We start from the raw sequence: 20,582 nt of genomic DNA, 5'->3' as shown, positions 1-20,582 counted from the left end.
CCACTCAGTGTTACTTGAGTACACTCATTGCAGGAGTGAACACTTGGATTAGATTTCTAATTTGGGGGAATAATCTTTAGGAAAGACTGATTCTACCCATAGCCCTTCATCTGGGGATGGGGCCCTGTGAGATTGTCCCCCTTCTGCATAGGCATGACTGTTGTATTTGTGCAGGTCTTGTTTAGGCAATCATATTTGCCAAACTATTATGGATGTGACTTTGTGTTTCTAAAAGACAAAATCTCACAGCAGACTTCCTGGCCCTCCGACTTCTTACAGCCTTTCCACAACCTCTTCAAAGACGTTCCCTGAACTTAGATTCAGAAGTTGTTCACTGCATTTGAATGAGCTGTGGCTTTCTCTGATGGTCTCTGTCTGCTGCAAAGCAAAGTTTTTTGATGAAGGATAAGAGCTATGTGTGTCTGTGTGTACAAGGATTCTTCTATGATGGAGGAAGGTCATTGGCTAATAAAGGAACTGCCTTGGCCCATTTTATTGGTTAGAGGATAGGTGGGAGGAGTAGGCAGAACAGGACGCTGGGAGGAAGAGGAAGTGAGCTCAGAGACTCCACAGCTCTGCTCTCTGGAGCACATGCCTGAGAGAGACGCCATACTCCCAGCTCCCAGGCAGACACACGCCATGAAGCTCGACCCAGGATGGACTAGGCTAGAATCTTCCCAGTAAGACCTGTTCTCACAGATTATTAGAGATGGGTTGATCGGTTTATCAGAATTAGCCAGTAAGGGCTAGAGCTAAAGGGCCAAGCAGTGATTAAATGAATAAAGTTTGTGTGTTGTTATTTCGGGGCATAAGCTAGCCGTGCAGGCGGCCGGAGTGCTGGGAACGAAGCCCCGCCGCTCATATTACTACACTTCTAGAATGCAATTATGAATTAGACTGCTCCAGTAAAGTAGAAGTCATAGGTTCCCTCTAAGATCCATGGCTTTACTAGCCCTGAGTAGTCGGCTAGGTTTCCCTCCTGCTGACCAAGCTTTAAATACCATTAGACAGCCGTTGGTTACTGCCAAGCTATGACAGCCACTATTGTGCCTTTAGGAATACCCGTCTGTGCTGGTTATTGTTGTGGTTCACAGGCATCACCACTGGGTAGACCTAGTATTTACTACCCTCCCTTAGCAGCTTCCATACCACCTTCAGAAAGGGGACTTTCCAGTCAGATCCAGCCTAAGTCATCCAAGGTCTGCTTCCTAAGTGCCTTCAGCACTAAGCATTTACCTTCCATCTCTGGGAGGCAATTAAGTACAGCAGTAATAGTCTATATTGTTTTGGAAGTCTCTTTAGATACTCTGGCCAACAACTTTAACAGAGATTTCTCACACCTAGTACTGGTTGCAAGTATGCCAGCCCAAGTGTCATAACTTGATTTGTTTATATATATTTCCAAATATAAACATATATTTGCATATGCATGTGTTTATATATATATACTTATATATGTATGTAAGATATATATATATGTATTTGTATGTGTGTATATGTATATATTTTGCAATTTTAGGTAAGTACAAAATAGTACGCTTCTGTAGGGCTTTTTCAAACACCCTCAGTGTGATTTGTCCTTCCCTCCCTCTCATTCTGTATTGTCCCCCCTTCCCCTTCCCAGCTAAGGCTCCGATCTTGATTACTTTTCTCTTGCATTGATAAGACACCAGGATTGAGGAAACCTACAGAAGAAAGAATTTATTTAGGGCTTACAGTTTGAGGGGCTTAGAGTCTATGACTATTATATCAGGGAAGAGGCAGCAGGTAGACAGGCATGGTGCTGCAGCAGTAGCAGAGAACTTCATCTTGATAAGATAGATGAGCGGGGTGGGGAGGAGGAAGACAGAGAGAGAATGACACTAGTGTCTCTCTCTCTCTCTCTCTCTCTCTCTCTCTCTCTCTCTCTTTTGGATTTTCAAGACAGGGTTTCTCCGTAGCTTTTTGTTCCTGTCCTAGAACTAGCTCTTGTAGCCTTCCAGGCTGGCCTCGAACTCACAGAGATCCGCCTCCCTCTGCCTCCCAAGTGCTGGGATTAAAGACATGTGCCACCACCGCCCGGCTGACACTAGTCTCTTGAAACCTCAAAGCCTGCCCCCAGTGATGTGATTCCTCCACAAGGCTCCACCTTCTAATTCTTTAAAAATTAGGGATCAAGTTTTAAAATGTATGAATCTATAGAGGTTATTCTTGTCCAGACCGCCACAGGCCCCACCATATTTCCTATGTCCCTCTCTGTGTTGCATGCATATAAATGATTGCTTTGCTGGATGTTGGTCACTTGTCACAAAACTCACCGCCGACACTAAGAATTGGAAAAGAGAGGTCTGGGGACCAAACAGTAGCCGTGTGCATCCCCAAGTGCTCTGCCCTTAACTGAGGTGTGAAGACTGCATCATAGCTGGGGTTCTAGACTGAATGAAAAGGACAATGTGAGCTGAGCCCATCATCCCCGATTCGCTGTCTCCTGGCAATGGTGCAGTACAAGCAATGGCCCCATGTTCCTGCGGCCATGACTTCCCACCACAGTAGGCCATATCCTCTGGACTGGTCAGCCAAGGAAACCACTCATTCTGTAAGTCTCTTCCTCAAGTGTGTAGCTGCAGAAATGAGGAGGGCAACAAATGGAGTGTGTCCCTAGCCCTAGGAAGCGCTCGGCTAGTCATTTGACGTATCTCTGCTGAGGTGTCTTTCTTCTCTGTGTGGCTTTAGAGTGACGCAAATGTTCATCTTTGTGTCCCAATAGCAGTGACAGCCCCTAAGAGAAAACCATTGCCTTTAGTCAAGAGAGTGGACTCCCTGGCCTGAGTGGAGAGTAACACTCCTGAGGAACAGTCCATTGGCCAGGTGGTTGACCTGCCTGTCCGCAACATCAACTCCACTCAGGCCAGGGTCTCACCATCTTGACCTGAAGGAGAGAATTTTCTCTTTGTGGTTGTTCTTGCCTTTGTAAAATTTGGAGATGTTCTTGTGGTTCTTAGATGCTCCTATTTTTCTTTCCATTTCAATTTGGCAAGCCTCTTTGGACTTCCTTCAAACTTCTGCTCATCCAAATAGTCTTTCCTTCATCACGATGCTCGTCCCTCCTCAGCCTCCACCTCTGCCTTCAGCATCCACCTCTGCCCTCATGTCGTATCTGGTTTTGTGCCGTCCACTTCTTCATTAGCACTTGCTATATTAATCTTTGTTGAAATTCCCTGCTGATAGTTCCAACATCAGTACCCTACCTAAGTCACTCTCTGATGTTTGCTGTGTCTCTTTGTGCTGTGGGTTTTCTTGCTGTTTGTTTGTTTTCCTGCCTGTTAGCATGTCTTCAATTTTTCACTGAAACATGGGCGTGGTACTTGGAGAACTAGGTATTGCTGTGTCTAGGTCTTTGATGTGACCATGTGTGTTAAACTGCAGAGGACTCAGTCTATGGTTAGTATAGGTTATACCTGCAAGCAGCAGAGGTTTCAGATTCCTCTGGGATTCTTTTAGTTGGTTGGTTGGTTGGTTGGTTCACTCATTTGTTTGTTCGTTGGTTGGTTTTTTGGGCTTCTTTCTTTTTTGGTTAGGTCTCTTGTATGCTAGCAAGTGGTCTCCCACTGAGCTATGTCCCAATCTGCCTCTGGGACTCTTAAGCCCTCCTCCTTCATGCAATGCTGCTCTTGCAGCGGGATCCACTGTTGGTGTATTGGAATTCTCTTAATTCTGTGACATGGTATGAAGGGGTTTGGGTTAAACCCTCCAGTTGTAGGTCTGTCTTTCAGTCTCTGTGGGGGGCTGTTACTTGGGACTATGACCTTCAAAATAACCTCTGCAGTTTTACCCAGTCCTTATCCATGGATGCAGGGATCTCTGTTTCCAGGAAGCCTTTACTCTTCCCGACTGCCCCCATCTCTGGTAGAGACAGACAGGCTGGGGGATGGGAGGTCTGGGTCCTTTTCACAGAACAGCAGACATTTGTTATAAAAAGTCAGAGGACACTTTCAGAAACTTCTGGGAGTACATACCAGAAAAGTCCACAGGTGATTGGACCCCAGGATGTTTCTTATCCCTAGCTACTCTATACTTTCCCCCTAGGGAGAGATGAGAGTCACCAGCTCATCCTCCCTGTAGGTTTACAACCCAGGTTGGTACATCTGGCCTGTCTATCAAGATGGGTAAGGGGATGTCTTACCCAGTGATGTCAGTTTTTCTACGGTCCCGAGGAAAGTGCTTGACATTTAGTTTTCTTTGACTATTCCTGTAAAAATGGAAGCATTAGCTTCCAGCTCTTTCCATGGCAGAACTGGAAAACAAGAAGCCCCACCATGGCTTCTTGGCATGATAGAGGGCATGGTGATTGTTTCAATAGCTGCTTCTCTTTGAAGAAAGAAAATGTTTTAAGACCAGTAGCATTAGATATGGGAACAGCCCTAATGGCATTAGCAGTAACTGTGCTGGCTTACTTTCCTCATCTCGTGTTTGCAAAGCATCTTGCTCTCTTTTATATGCATTCCAAACAGCGGTTCAAAGCAGACAGTATGATAAAGAAGCGGATGCTTCCGGTAGCATGTTTATTCAGCTGCACAGCCACACATGCACAAACAAACAAACAAACAAAAAAAGCAGTTGATGCAGAACAGAACTCCAACCAGGCCAAGACTTGGGTCAGAAGGTATAAAGTCCTGGGTTTGGTATTTTTTTGTTGTTATGTGTCCCTTGCTGTGTTCGATGGTGACAGTGTCTACAAGCTCTTTTTTCCAGAAAATTGGATGAAAGGCAAGGACAAGCGAAAGGGAACGGCCACTATCCTCAGGCCTTATTTTTGCTGAATTTCTAAGGAGAGATATTTAAATATAAAATTGGAGAAGAAGAAAAATACAGAGAGAAGAAATGGAAGAGAGAAAAGGAGGGTGGAGCTTTTGAGGACCTGAGAAGGGGCAGTTGGGAGAATGACACAAACACAGTGTGTTGAGAACCCACCCCCACCTTTTCTGCCTTTCCCTCCCTCCCATTTTCCTGTCCCCTGTTAACCGAAAATAACGTGCAGGAAAAATGCCCGCCGATTAATGAGTTTATTTGGGAATGGTGGAGGGTGGCGATGGGAGCGCATGTGCCATCACTAACGAGCATAGAGAGACTGAGGTGAGCGAGAGAGTCAGAGCGGGTGCTTATCCTTCGTCACAAGGATCACCAATAAGGGCCACGTAGTCCACGGGTGGACAGACAGCTGCTGAGCACACAGCCTCGCAGAAGCATTCTTTGCAGACTCACGGTGACCTTGTGTAAGATTATAGGTCTGGCGGATTCTCTGGGAGTCTTTCTTGCTATCGGGCATGCATCTTGTCCTTCAAAACTTCCTCTCCTTGTGCTATTTTCGGTAGAACTTGACACGATTTTATCCAACAAATTTCACGTGCCCTGCACTGACACATTGCGTGTGCCTGTCATACGTTTCTAGTTGTGTGGGGTTTCTCCGTCTTTGCACTAAGCCCGCATCTGTCACTTCCCATATTTATGTCCCCATGTTCGGCACAGCTGACGGGCATCACTCAATGCATGTCTCAGATACCCTTGGCTCTACCCACTTGTTAATATATGCTGTACCCATCCTTGTTTGCTACTTTGTGGTACCCTGCAGGTGCTTAAGGTAATTGTGTCGTCTGCTCAGGATGTTTATCTTTGAGCTATCATTGACATCAATCCTTTATTCATGTCTTAGGAGAGGACCGGAATATAAATTCTGAAGACGGGTAATTTCACATTCTGTTTCTTGTTTTCTCTGGCATAAAAATAAGTTGAGACCATTTTTCTTCCCATTTTTGAGTGATGTCAACAACCACTGATAAAGGAAAAAAAGGATTCCAAAACTTTTAGATTGAACAGATAATCTTTATGATAATGTATCTTTATATTCCTAGATATAAACTGAGGTGTCAATATCTTATGCTTGTGTATCTAAAAGGCTCAAATACAAACAGGGTCCTGAGTAACTGGTCCTCCATCTCTGCGTACCACCCTGGACTGTGTGCCACCCCCAGTTTACCAGCCCCTTTCCCTTTGGCCAGTGGTTCTTAGCCTCTGGCTGAGACCCTTTTGGGGGGAGGGAGAGAGAATGACACTTTCACAGGGGTCACCTAAGACCACTAGAAAACACAAATGTTTACATTAGAATTCATAAGAGTAACAAAATTACAGTTACGACGTAGCAATGACAACAATTGTATGGTCGGGGGCATCACAGTGTGAAGAACTGGAAGTTGAGAGCCAGTCTCAGGCACTTCTTGTTACTCCAGCAGAGACCTTGGATTATAAATTCTGAGCGATGCAGCTCAGAAAACAAAACCATCACACGGAAATCTATAGCGCTTCTCAGCTGCACTGCCAACAAAACGGCACAGCCACCCTCACTAACTCTTCAGTCCTCAGAACAGCAACCCGAAAATGAACAAGCCTCTCAGGCTGAGCCTTCCTCGCTGGCAAGGCTCCATGATGGCTGTCGCTCAGCCGTCACCACAAGAAGACAAACTTCCTCCATGCTATTGGGCATGACTGTGGCAATTAATGTGTGTGTGTGTGTGTGTGTGTGTGTGTGTGTGTGTGTGTCTGTATTTGCCACCAAAATACTTGCCCCGGTACTTTCCCTTATATCTTACACAACAAAATCCCCTGTACCGCCTCACTTATGAACGACCTTCTCATTATGAGGTGCTGTATAATATCTAAGACTAAAGTGTATTCCCGTGTTCACCATGGCCACAGGATTTCAGAACTGGAACTGACCCAAGTCTGTTACTCAGGGGGCTCAGCAGAACAGAACCAGTAAGGATTCATATGTGAGGACCCTATGTTAGTCAGGGTTTTCTAAAGGGAAAGAGCTGATGTAATGAGTGCACACATACACACACACATATGCACACAAAAACATGCATGCATACACACAAACACGTGCACACACGCAAACACAAGCACATGTGGTGTGGGAGGTCCTTCTATGTTTTCCTTTTATTGGTTATTGAATAAAGAAACTGCCTTGGCCTGTTGATAGGGTAGAACTAAGGTAGGCAGGGAAAACTGGACTGAATACTGGGAGAAGGAAGGTGGAGAGGGAGACACCATGGAGCTGCTGCCGAAGATAGACATGCTGAAACTTTGCTGGTAGGCCACGACTTGGTGGTGATGCACAGATCAATGGAGATGGGTTAAATTAACATGTAAGAGTTAGCCAATAAGACGCTAGAGCTAATGGGCCAAGCAGTGATTTAATTAATACAGTTTCTGTATGATTATTGTGGGTCTAAGCTAGCTGGGCAGCCGGGACAAACAAGTGCGCCCTCCTCCTACACACATAAACACGGACATGCATGCATACATACACGTGCACACAAACATATTCACACACACACACACAAACACATGCGCGCGCACACACACACACACACACACACACACACACTGGGTTCATTAAATGACCATGACTTACAAGAAATGATCTGGGTAATTCAGCGATGACTGTCTCCCACTGGAGAGGCTGAGAACTTGGGTTTTGTTCAGTCCGTGAGGCTGGTATCTCAGTATTTCCAGTGTGGAACTGAAGAGTCACTGGTCCTCAGTCCACACTGGAAACTTGAAGAAGTTGATTCTAACACCAGTGAAGGAATACAGCAGCCACAGGATAGCTGAACTTGCCACCAAGAGTGAGGGCAAGCGGGCAAAGAGCAAAAGCTTCCCTTGTCCATGTCCTTTCATCTCAGCTGTGACTAGAAGTTGCTCTTCACATTTAGAGTAGGCCTTCCTGCTACAGATAACCTGATAAAGAAAGTCCCTCACAGAATTTTCCCGTGGCTTTTCTCTTAGCTGATTCAAGATTCAGTCATGTTGACTACAAGTTGGCCATCACAAAAACATATGGGAAGGCGTGTATTGGAATTGGTGCATGTGGGTAGGAGAGCTGAGAAATCTCACTCTGCCCTCTCAAGCCAGAGAACCAGGAAGGTATGGTGTAATTCACCTTGGGAACAAAAGCTTAAAGGAGTAGGGCAGGGCCTGATACAAGCCCCAGGTCAAAGGACTAAATACCAGGGGCTCTGAGGTCTGAGAGCAAGAAAAGGTTCATGTCCTGGTCCAGAGGGCTCATCCATCCCGGCATCTGTCCCTGCATCCTTCCCCTCATACTGCTTCTGCTCACTGCCCTGGATGGGTTGTGTGTTGCTCCAGTGACGTAAGTGAGGGTAGCTCTCCTATGTCCAACCCACCAATCAAATGCCTAGCAACGTTCTGTTTTGCCTCCTCCCCTGGTGTCACATTGGTCAAACTGATGCATACCATCATCGTCACCCAAGTTCCCTCTAAAATCTCGTGTCCATATTCAGCCTGTGTGGGTACTTGCTAGCCTACACCGTGACTCTATTCTACCTTCTAGAACACTCGTGCCTAGGACAACGTCGCTTATGTGAAGGCACATCTTGTCCTTCCTTAACCTGCCCTCACCCAGAAGCCCCCTCAGTCCCTACAGCTTTCTGACCTCCTGGTGCTGAGTGAAGGAGACCTGACACAGGGCTTCTCTGGAGTGTTCTGCATATGATCCAATTTCCTTAATGGAAATGTCAGTGAATTTATGCAAACCGTTGGTCTTATCTCGGAGGAACAGGTTTTTAATATCAGTTTTGTTTCTGGAGTTAATATTATGAATGACTAGAACCTAACACTGTGGAATAATTCCATTGAGAAGGCAGGGACAGAACATGCTCTAGCTGATACTAAGCACTTGCAAATGCGTACATCTCTAAATGTACGTATATAATTTACTTTTGTTTTATGGACTAAAGGAAGACAAAGGAAAGCTGAGGAGCTCAGGATTGATGAGGAAAATTGGAAAGCAGTGGCAATCTCTTCAACTCCAGCAAACCTGGGAAGAGAGGATGCCCAGTCATTCTGCCTCCATTCCAAAGCCTTAGTGAACAGAACCCAGGCCCTAGCAGCCAGGAAATACCACCTGGTCAACCTGTGAACACCTACAGTCAGTGGCTTCCCCCTTCCAGCCCCACAGGCTCCTAGCTCTGTATCAGGGCACATTTAAAGTGTCAGTAGGAGCACAACACCCTAGGGCCAGGTCATAGTCCTCATTCCAGGGGACAAGTCTGGCTAGATTCACATACAGGCCTTTCCCAAAGCGCTACAGTATGAGCCCAAGCCTTGGCCGGCACAACTTGGTGCTTGGTGAGACGTGTGTTCTCAGGTGCGCGTCCGTGTCCCCGTCAGCATCAGCACCAGCTGTTGGCAGTCATAGCGGTGTATGAGAAAGGAACTACTGCACAGAATGACAGCAACACTTGAGTGATTAATTCTCCTTTCCCCACAGCTGGCTGTCCCAACTCCCTGATTAAAGAGCTCCATCACTTCAGGATTCTTGGAGAAGAGCAGGTGAGTCGGGCTTCCAAAGGCTGCATCACAGTGTCAGGAAAGACAGACGCTAATGAGACAGCTTGGACCCTCCCTGGGGGGGGCAGCATGTGTCTCGTGACCCACAGCACCCCGAAATAGGGAAGAAAGCCACGGCAGAGGTACATGTGAGGACACCTCCCCCTCTTCTACCCGTCAGACCCGACAGGTTATTAATTGGTACATCTGCTCCCTGCCAGAGCATTTCATCTCAAGGCTGGAGCAGTAGGCAGGCGCTGCAAAGTGGCAGATAAACACACAAACAAACGCGGAGATGAATTGTGCCCACGGCATCAATAGGCACAGACATTCCTGATGTACCCGTGAGTGCGATGCAGGCTCCTTTGTAACCAGGGTGTTACTTATACTTTAGAGCGACCACTCTCTACATGCAGGTGAACATGTCACATCTAAAGGATGGTATACACACACACACACACACACTTAAACTTTTGACTGATTAAAATCAAATTGGCTTTCTGCATTGCTGGGTTCACATCTGTAGATTCATCAAACCACAGACTGAAAATATTTGGGAAAGAACTAACAGCAATGAAGCTAGGGAGATAAAGCCACTTGCCACACAAGTGTAACCTGAGTTTGAGTCTCCAGGACCCATGGAAAGTCAGGCACAATGGCTCATCTCTATCCCTACAGCAGAAGGACAGGGGAACACCCTCCCGCACAAGCTAGCTACCGCAGCCATGTGCAACAAAAGAACTCTGTCCCAAACAAGGTGAAACATGAGAACTGTCACTCAGGGTTGTCCTCTGACCTCCACGTATGCACTATGACATGTGTATGTCCCCCAAAAAACATACACACTTGTGTATTGAGTTATATCAACACAAGAACATTACAATAAAAATTAGTACAAATTTTATAAACACAGTAAAATATGTATATAGTATTTGCATTATATTAGACAGTATTAGTAATTGGAGAATGATTTAAAGTCCACTAGGGGATGCGTATACATTATGTATAAATACTACTATACCATTCTGTATTAGTCAGTGACTTGAGTACCCCCAAAGTTTTGTATCCAGTGGGAATACTGAAAGTGATCCTCATGGAAATCAAAGACAACTGTACCTCTTCCTGATCCTCTTTGAAATTACAGAGTCTACACCAGGATGTCAGTCTTGGTGTAAAATTGTCCTTGCAACACTTAAACTAAATAATTGGCAACATATCAGTTGACCTGATACTCTCATGCTGATTTCTACTCCTTGCCAGCCCTGTCCACACAACAGGCAAATAGAACCATAATGACTCAGTCTTGCCAGTGAGTTCTGGGGTTGTGCCTTTGTTTTCTATGAGTCTAAGTTTCTTTTCTTCTTGCTATGATACCATACCTTAACGAAATTGACTTAAGAGACAAAGGGTTTGTTCTGCCATTCAGTTCAAGAGTGAAGGGAGGTGAGACAAGAGGCAGAAGCTTGAAGCAGCTGCTCACATAGCATCCACAGTCAGGAAGCAGAGACAATGGGTGCTTCCCGATGTTCAGCTCTTTCTCTGCTCACACAGAGCAAGATCCTGGCCTAGGGAATAGCGCTGCCCATAGTGGCTGTGTCTTCCCAACTCAATGTATGTAACAAAGATAATCCCTCAAAGGCATGCCCATAGGCCATCTCCAAGACAATTCTAGACCTCATCACGTTGACTGTGAGATCAACTATCACAGTATGTGTGTATGGCAGAGGACGATTGCCTTTACCACTGATTTTAAAACCAGAGAAAGCCTGGGGAGGGTCAGCAGTTGGAATCTTCTCTGCGCCATTGAAAAGTTATTGTGTGCCTCCTCGATTCCTTATATTGTAAGCTTCTAGAATTGCAGATATAAATGTTAACTCAAGTCCAAGCTAAATCAGTCTTCCCGTGTTGCAGGCACCAGTTGTGACCTGGCTCCTCCACACATTCATCTCCCCGATAACCTCATTTTCCTTGAGAACTTGAGACTTATTGAAAGAACTACTAATTGTTACCCCAGTGCTTCTGTTCAGATAATGGAGCCTTCTCTCTAACTCGCACCAATATTTGCAAATTGTTTCCATATTTGTTTCAGACTCACTGCGTAATTAATAGGGAACGAAGCCAACTGTAATAATCTCCTTAGATTTGCATGCAAGTTGGGCCACTTTGCATTCTTCCAGAATTTAATCAAGCAATAATCAAAATTAATATTACCCTCATTAGTTATGGCAACATACTACATCTCCGCAATATTGATGTCTATGTCCTAGAAAACCAAACTCCACTCCTTCTTTCCTTTCATTAGAGAAACGAAAGGAAAGAACAATCCTGAGGACCTACTGTGTGCTGTGAATCATTCTAGGTTATAGGGATAGAAGTGCACCGTCACTTCAGACTGGGAAAAATAAGCTCTGTCACATATACATAGACATGTTCAGTATGTATCCTGTGTGATATATACTGTCTAGAGAAATACAAAACTAAAGTCAGGAAATGAAGGAGAGAGAGCATAGCATAGATTCCTTGCAGGGTGATCAGGGAGCAGAGGAGTATAAATCCAGGGATGGGATTCTAATACCTTCCTCTGAGAATTCATCTAGAGGAGCAGAAAGGTGGAGAAGATGCAGGAAGAGAGATGTAGATGAGCTATTGATTACACACCCCATCGGGCTTTGGATGCTGGGGGGCTGACTGCAAAATCAGTTCTTGGTTAAAGAATGAATGCAGGGTACAGGGTGTGAACGGAGGAGCCTGATGGGCAATGACAAAGTCAGAAATCAGGGTCATTGGGTGGCTGGATAGGATGAGGACAGAATGAGTGGAGTTATGTCATTGTAGGAGATGTGTCATCGTGGGGACACAAGCTCCGCTGGGGACAATTCGGAGGGTGATGGTGAGATCTGACTACTGAAGGACTGGGGAGGTGGGAGAAAGGGAGAAGACAGAAGCTAATGGTGAGAAGAGTGGCAGAGTAAAGCGGATGCAGTCTGGAGACTTGGAATGAATGGTGATGGGTTGGAAGGAAAAGAGGAGAAATGATATCCTTGGGGCCTTGCCACCCAGTGTCAATAAGGGGAGACAGAGAGGAATTGAGAAAGTTTGCTGCAGTCACAGAGAAGGGACTGAAGTCCTCCCATGAGTCTCGAGGCATAGGGCAAGAGTCTTGGGGGGGCAGCTGTAAGATGCAGTAGTGTGGTAGTCTGAGTACAATTGGTCCCCATTATCTCACAGGGAGTGGCACTGTTAGTGGGTGTGACTTTGTTGGGACAGGCTTTGAGGTTTCCTACACTCAGGATACTACCCAGCGTCTCAATCAACTTTCTGTTGCCTGCAAGATGTAGACTCTCAGCCACTCCTCCAGCACCATGTCTGCCTGCATGCCACCATGCTTCCCACCATGATGATAATGGTCTGAACCTCTGAACTGTGAGCCACCAACTCAATTGGATGTTCTCCTTTATAAGAGTTTCTGTGGTCATGGTTTCTCTTCATGGCAATAGAAGCCCTAACTGAGACAGGTGGAGAAAGGAAGGTACAAGGTTTGCCTTGCGGGAAGTTCAGGGTCACTGGAAGAGAAGGTACACAATTCTAAACTTCTTCAGTGGCTGATATAAACAGGGAACAGTAACCAGCAACAATGATATTCTAATGAAGCAGATAGATCTGACAGAGATACTGGCTCCTTGCTGCCTTCAGTGCTGGATGGCTGACATCAAAGCTAACTGTTAATTCTTCATGGGTGCTTTCTTTCTGTTTTCACCAGTCTTTATTAAGCATTTCGAGATTTGAATTACAAAAGAATCACTGGTGTTGGGAAGATAGTGCGGTTGATAGAGCACTTGTCGTGAAAGCAGGAGCAGCTGAGATCATTCTCAGAACTCAAAGAAAGCTGGGTGCCTTCTGCATTCCTAGTACTCAGAGGCACAGCCAGAGGATCGGACAGCACTGGCCAGATGGTCTGTTCCAGTTCAATGAGGGAGCATGTCTCCAAAAACAGGGTCAGTAGATGGTGTCTTAGTTAGGTTTCATTGCCATGGCCCTGGCAACGCTTACAAAGGAAAACATTTCCTTGGGGGCTGGCTTGCAATGCAGAGGTTCAGGCCATTATCTTCATGGCGGAGAGCATGGTGACGTGCAGACAGACATGGTGTTGGTGAAGAAACTGAGAGTCCTACATTGTACAGGCAACAGGAAATGGTCTGAAAGTCACACTGGGGGACACTAGAGCAAAAGCAATCTCAAAGCCCACCCCTGCAGTGACACACTTCCTCCTAATAGTGCCACTCCCTTTGGGGACCAGTTTTTCTTTCAAACCACCGCACATGAGCTTGATTTCTGGCTTCTACATGCAAGCACACACATATATGCATAAACAAACATACAAAAACATGTACATGAACAAGCCTGCAAACATATGCATACATGTACACAGTGCATACATGTGCACATACACACAAACATATACACACATAGTCTTGTTTACACACACAAAAATGCACACACATGTGTATACACATATGAATAAGCTCTAGGAAGCACTCCTTTCTGAAAAACTTAAACTCTTTGAAATTTAGAATATTTCAAATGCAATTTGCATTTTAAATGTATGTATAAGTGTTTTACCTATGTATATGAATGGATGTCATGTCCATATAAGCCCACAGAGACCAGGAAGGTTTCAGATCCTCTGGAACTGAAGTCACAGATGGTTGTGAGCCACTATGTGGTTGCTGGGAATCAAACCTTGATCCTCTGTAAGAGCAGCTAGTGCTCTTAACCACGGAGCCATCTCTCCAGCTCCTGATACATTTATTTTAGCTTCTCAGTTTCTTTCTGGTTTATGTCTAGAGTTCAGTCATAAGGCCTCTTTACCACAAACTCAGCTATTCAGCAAGGATTTTTTTTTCAGGACAGGGTTTCTCTGTGTAGCCCTGGTTGTCCTGGAACTTTCTGTGTAGACTGAGGCTGGATGCCTGCCTCTGCTTCCTGAGTGCTGGGATTAAAGGCAGGTGCCACTATTGCCCAACTTCAGCAAGGATTTTTAAGCATTACCGTTGAGTGGAGTCACCCCAAAGTTCTGAGGGTTGGACAGCCCTCAGAAGGCCTGCTTTCCAGGAGTATAGGTGCCAGTGAGCTGTATCCACAGGAAGGAAGATGGCTTGTGTTGGTTCCCTCAGAGTAGAAGAGCAGACATGTCTGACTGCCGAGCTTTCCCCAGATAGTAAGTGGAACTACCATCACTGACTCCCTGACTAGAGGAAGTGGAAAGGCGATGACACATGAGCAGATTGGGAAGAAGGACAACATGCTGCCAGAGAAACGGCATGAAATCACAGGCACACTTTAAAGCTCATTTTAAGTGTGGGATCAGTTGTGCCATTTCAGTGAAGAGCACCCAAGTTCAGGATGTGTGCTCATATTAGTTGTTTTCTATGGCTACGCTAAAACACCATGACCAAGGCAATTTATAGAAGGGTTTATCTAAGGCTCATGGTTTCTGTCAAGTTGCAGGGAGCATAGCATCTTGCAGGCAGGCAGGCGTGGTGTTGGAGCAGTAGCTGAGATTTTGCATCTAGATCTACAAGCACAAAGCAGAGAGAAAAATCCCTTGGAATTTCCTGCATCTTTTGGAACCTCAAAGCACACCTCCAGTGACACAGCTCCTCCAACATGACCACACCCACTCTAGCAAGGCCACACCTCCTAATCCTTTCCAAACTGTTTTACTAACCAGGAACCAAGTATCTGAATGTATGAGCCCATGGGAGCCATTCCCATGCAAACCACCAGAGTGTCCAAGGTGGAAGTCACGTTGCTAAGCCTAGGCTTTTCCCCAGAGTTGGCAAACAGGACTGTGGATATCTGTGTTTCCTAGGCGGTGTTTATTGTGGTGGATGATGCAATCTGGGTCAGAGTGGAAAGAAACGTTAAATGTGAAGAGGGCCAATGGCCAGAGAAAACACTGGACCCAGTAATTAAGTCTTCATGAGGTTGAATTCAATCATGTGCATATCTCGATTTAAAAGTTTATAAAAATAGGGGCTGCTTCTTGGAAAGAAGATACTAGGAGCTGGCACCTCTTCTGGAGGCAATAAAGCCTAAGGAGAACTGTGAGAATAGGGGATGAAAAACATCACAGGGATGATAAGATAGTTCCAAAAGAGCTGGTTCATCCACATGAGAAGGAGTTAGTGTTTACCGGAATGATACAAAGCCGGGCACAGAGCTGCAAGCTGAGCTAGAAGCTCAACCTCCAAGAGTGAAGGACTGTGTCCAGTGTCTGCACACGGGGACAGTAGTAGGAAGGGCAAGATGGGAAGCCAGATGGCACAGGGCTCCAAGGAGCAGGGAGTTTGCAAGAGAGAGGAGGACTGGGGGTTTGCAGGGGCCAGATGTTTGTGAACCAGAAGTCTCAATTCACATGGCACAGAGGTAGGTGGAGAGGTTTGAGTAAGTTGAGGAAGGAAGAAGCATTTTAAGAATCTGGCTACACAGAACAGTTTGTTTCTCATGGATCTGGAACACTAGGAAAGACAGAGAAGAGAAGAGAAGAGAAGAGAAGAGAAGAGAAGAGAAGAGAAGAGAAGAGAAGAGAGCCAAAACTGATGTGTACTGATGTGTACTGATGTATACTGGGGAATTGTGCAGTGAGCAACACAGGAGATGCGCGGGACACACACCAAAGGCCAAACCTCAGCAGGGTACCATGCATGGATGGGGGCAGATGTTGTCTGCTGGTGTCTGCAGGAAAACGTGTCCCCTGAACCACCTAGCACCTCTCACTGCAGAAGGTCAGAAGCCCTCCTTCATGGTACAGCCTGGCTCACATCCAAGGGTAGGTCATTGTAGGTTTGAACCCATCTCATACAAACCAGGAAATCAATATAAAAAACTCTCAGTCACTCAAGTTCTAATGGGGTCATTAAATAAATGTTCCCTTGAAATGAACCCATTTCATTCACCCACAGTCTTACAAAAATCTTGTGAACAAATGATGCCTGGTGCCCCCTCTTCCTGCCCTTAGAACCACCTAGAACTTCAGACCTGCTTCAGCACTGGACGAAGAAATTTATTCTGAAAAAAAGTGAGTGTTGTGAACATCCTGGACTGGAGGTAGTGCCCAGGAAACAGAGGACGGAAGGTGGGGTCGGCCTAAAGACCACAGCTCCTTCTGAAGAAACCAGAGCCAAATCCTACTTTTCTGCAGGATTTCTACTTACTTAGATTTGCCAGCTAACTTAATACTACTCCAAGCTTTCACTCTGGACTAGAGGAAAGGGTCAATATTGTGTACATAAAAGACAGCGGCACTGAGCTGTGCCCATGAGGACAGCGGGCTTGAGCTCCTGCTTGCAGAGTCTCAACAAGCCGCCTCAGCAACACCTCCTGGGAGAAGATAGGAGAACCTTGCAAGCTTCCTGCCTGCCTAGTCTTGCCTTCCCTGGAGAGGCCCTGGTGAGTTTAACCATGCACAGAAGAGACACGAAGCTAGCTGGTTTCCAACTCCTTCCAGAAGACTCCACCACCCCCGGAAGTTGAGATACAAATTCTTGGCACCATCTCACATCAGGCATCCGAAGGGCTTCCTAAATTACGATCCAGGATTCCGCCTGTGGCTCCAATCATGTTTCCAGCGTAGATTAATATGTTTCCACCGTGCATTTGATTTCGCCATCCTAATGATTGCTTTTTCTGCACGGTGAACAAGGTCCAGCCCTTTCTCTAGCCAATTCACTTCATCAGCAGCTGACAGATGTCTAGGGATGCAAAGCACATTACCAGCAATGGCACAGAGAGCAGGAGCTGCAGGTGACAGGAGCCACCACTGAGACCACCACTAACAACCTGCAAATGAGGAAAAATAAGAAGGAGATTATAGACAATTTCAGGAGTGCTTTAAAAAAATAAAAATAAAAAACCTTCCTAATCATGTGTGTGGGAAAAATAGGGCATTCTCTACAATAGCAAGGGGAAATATTTTAGCGAAAGTTATTGGTCTTTTATGTGGTTGTTTTAGATATTTTTAATCGAAACAAATAAAAAATAAATGGATTTTTGTTAGTTTTTAATAGGCGACCAAAGAATAGTGAGCCAAAGGTTTTCGGTTTTCTTCTCGTGTAAAGGAGGAAAGTAAGGAATGGAGGCAGGTGGCTGTTGTGGAAAGGGCCATCTTCGTCCTGGCCTGAGCTTAAGTGTCGAAGACCCATGCACTACCAGTGTGGAATTCAGACTCTGCATCCGTGTGACCCCAAGACTTCACCCATCACTCTTCTGGGAAGGATTCAGCAAGTAGGCAAAGGGCTGGCGCAGATGTGTGGCACAAAGCGCCCATTTCCAAACAGCAACTCTTTACCTCTCTTAGTGATCCCGAGGGACGAGTGCCGCATGCACCCTCCCACCCACCTACCCACCCACCCCTGAAGGAACCCCCACAGCTTCAGCTAAGAATTAACAGAAGCCAGAATTGATGCTGGAAGGCAAGAGAGGCCCAACAGCTGTACCTGAGTGCCCCCAAAAGGATGCTCTGGAAACACCAGGGCAGCATAAAACCAATCTCTTTCCTTGCTCCAAGCAGTTGCCTGGGGGCAGGCAGCTCCTGGACGGCTGTCAAGTCCTGACTCATCGTCACAGACATCTGCCAGCTTTCCCATCTTGGTTTCAGCCTCCTTTCCCTGCACTTAACATTCTCTGACTTTTAAAATGGAGATTCCTTCTTGCTTTGTCTCCCATGAAAACAGGCAGATGAGGCCTGCAGGTGACACAGAGGACAGGAGGCCACGTAAGCACAGCTCCTTCCCAGCCTGACCCCTCAGGCCACCACCCATGTTCTTTCATGGACTTAGCATGCAGGCAGTAGGCTAAAAAGAAAAAGGAAGATTGCTAGCCCACAAGGGGCTTGAACTTGTGACCTCTGTCTCTTTCAGAATGATAATCTACCCAGTCCAACCTCAGGCCAACAAAATCCAGTGTCCGTTTCACTATATTATCCTAGGACTCATTATTTAGAATAGTAAAACATGATTGTGTTGAAACCTAAATGAGTCTGGTACTTCCAAATGAGTATTTTTTGTTTTTTAGAGAATCTATGAGAATGCACACATAAAGATGGGATGATTTTCCCCACAACTAAGGTACAAAGTATCACAATGAGATAAGAGGTAGCTTACTGAGGTAAGGCATTCTAACAATGCTTTTCTCAGTATATTTTCATAAACTATGAGCAAATGTTTAGTTATTTTCCTTGAGTGAAAAGTCATATGCTTTTTCTTGACACAATTATTTTTTTTAAAAAAGCTTTTGCAAATATTATATAAAAAACATGTTATTTTAGGTATGATGGTTAATCTCGATTATCAGCTTGAGATCACTGGGGGAAAGGGCCTTTAGCCATGTCTGGGGGGGATTATCTTGACTAGATTAACTGAGGTACAAAGATGTGCCCACTGTGGGCAGCACCACTCCCTGGGCTGACTACGAGCCTTCAATGCTCTTCTTCCTGGATGTAGACACAATATGATCAGCCGCTTCAAGCTCCTGCCGCTTGACTGCCCCAGCATAACAGACTATACTTCCTTTTTTTTTTTTTTTTTTTTTGGTTTTTCGAGACAGGGTTTCTCTGTAGTTTTTAGAGCCTGTCCTGGAACTAGCTCTTGTAGACCAGGCTGACCTCGAACTCACAGAGATCCGCCTGCCTCTGCCTCCCGAGTGCTGGGATTAAAGGCGTGCGCCACCACCGCCCGGCTTCTATACTTCTAACTGTGAGCCAAAATATACCCTTCCCTTTTCAGTTGCTTTTTTCAAGGTGTTTTCCACAACAGGAAAAGTAAACTACTAGTTACCTGTGAGTTATCTACTTTATGAAATCATATCTGAGAATTTACAAACTGGTTTTAACCAAAGATTAAATAACAGTTTGATACTGTAATATTAGTATACATACTATATATACATATACATGTATTCCAAAGTCCATCAGTAAATTATTTGGGGCTAATTCGTTGCTTTGGAGCTGACCTCAAAACTGATTTTCTTAGCCCTAGTCTATGTTACCATGAATCATATTCCTCCAAATCAGGTCTGTTTATCTAGTGGGATCGCGCCTGGGAACGCCAGGCTACCCCATGGAAATCATATAAGCAGTGTTGAAGAATAGTTGGTTTTAGCGTTTGGAACCCGTTTATCAGTTACCTACCGACATTGCGTGAGTTTCACACTGAGGTAAATACAGATAGTCTGCTCAACTTAGTGCTAATGTGTCTGTACTCTCTGTGAAATTTAAGGTGCTGCACTCCCAGTGAAATTTGCTTTTCATGCCCGTGAAAGGTTAAAAGGAATCTGTGGAAATATGGGTCACGTCTTGAAAGAAACTAAACAAGGCTGTTTGCTAATTACGTGTCTAAACTATCTCCTCAGGGCACTGAGCGTCCTTCAAATACTGTCACATTATTAGTTCTAGGTCAAAAGTGTTCTAAAAATTTCACAGTGTAATAAATACGCTGGGCTGGGGAGACGGTTGGTGGGTAAGAGTGCTTGTTGAGCAGGATGTAGACCTGTCTTCAGAGTCCCAGAACCCACGGAAAGCCTGGCTCTGTCTAGAAGTTCCTGCAACACCAGGCACAGGGGTGCAGGAGACAGAAGACAAAGGGCCCCTCAGCCAACCTGGTAAACTCCAGCCTCAGTAAGAGACCCTGTCTCGAGCAAACAAAATGGAAATGGAGCATGATGGGGCATGGTAGAGCAAGCCACACTGTGTCCTCCGGCTTCTGTAAGCATATAACAATGCACGCGCACGCAAATATGTCTTCAATAGGCACATCCAAAGCCCATGCATGATTTTTTAATCACTAGACACCACAGGCATATGCTGGAGCATTTGCCTTCCCTTAGAAAAGGAATTGTGCATCCAGTGCTCTTGAGAGTATCAGAAGTAAAATAACAGTCACACATTTTAGCTGATAGAAAGAGGAGCCTAACTTTGCAGACACCGCTGGCATTTGAGACAGCTATGAAGGGAGGCTGATACACTGTCAGCCTTTGTCCGTTGATCAGCCCTTCCTAGGAAAAAGTCATCGTCCATGATCGCAGTAAGGAAACTGTTTAGTAAATAAAGAGCTGAGTGAGAAGTTGTTAAATGAAGAGAAGATCACCAGGTATTTTGAAGTGTGTTGTGTGTTGTTGTTGTTGTTGAAAATAAAGCC

General features: G+C 45.4%; 1 protein-coding gene across 3 annotated transcripts in view; it reads left to right on the top strand.

Annotated features, from left to right (window-relative positions):
- Positions 1–20,582, top strand: part of Prkn (parkin RBR E3 ubiquitin protein ligase) — a 1,202,830-nt gene that overhangs the window by 992,932 nt on the left and 189,316 nt on the right. For all 3 annotated transcript variants that reach the window (XM_041680301.1, XM_041680299.1, XM_041680302.1), the window contains exon 8: positions 9,329–9,390. In XM_041680301.1, the coding sequence (XP_041536235.1) occupies positions 9,329–9,390 (62 nt within the window). The remainder of the gene's footprint in view (positions 1–9,328; positions 9,391–20,582) is intronic.

This window comes from Microtus oregoni, unplaced genomic scaffold (assembly GCF_018167655.1).
Source record: "Microtus oregoni isolate MIOR12 unplaced genomic scaffold, Mior012 000033F_ref0000390, whole genome shotgun sequence".
Taxonomy (NCBI): Eukaryota; Metazoa; Chordata; class Mammalia; order Rodentia; family Cricetidae; genus Microtus; species Microtus oregoni.
This window is presented reverse-complemented; position numbering and strand designations above follow the sequence as displayed.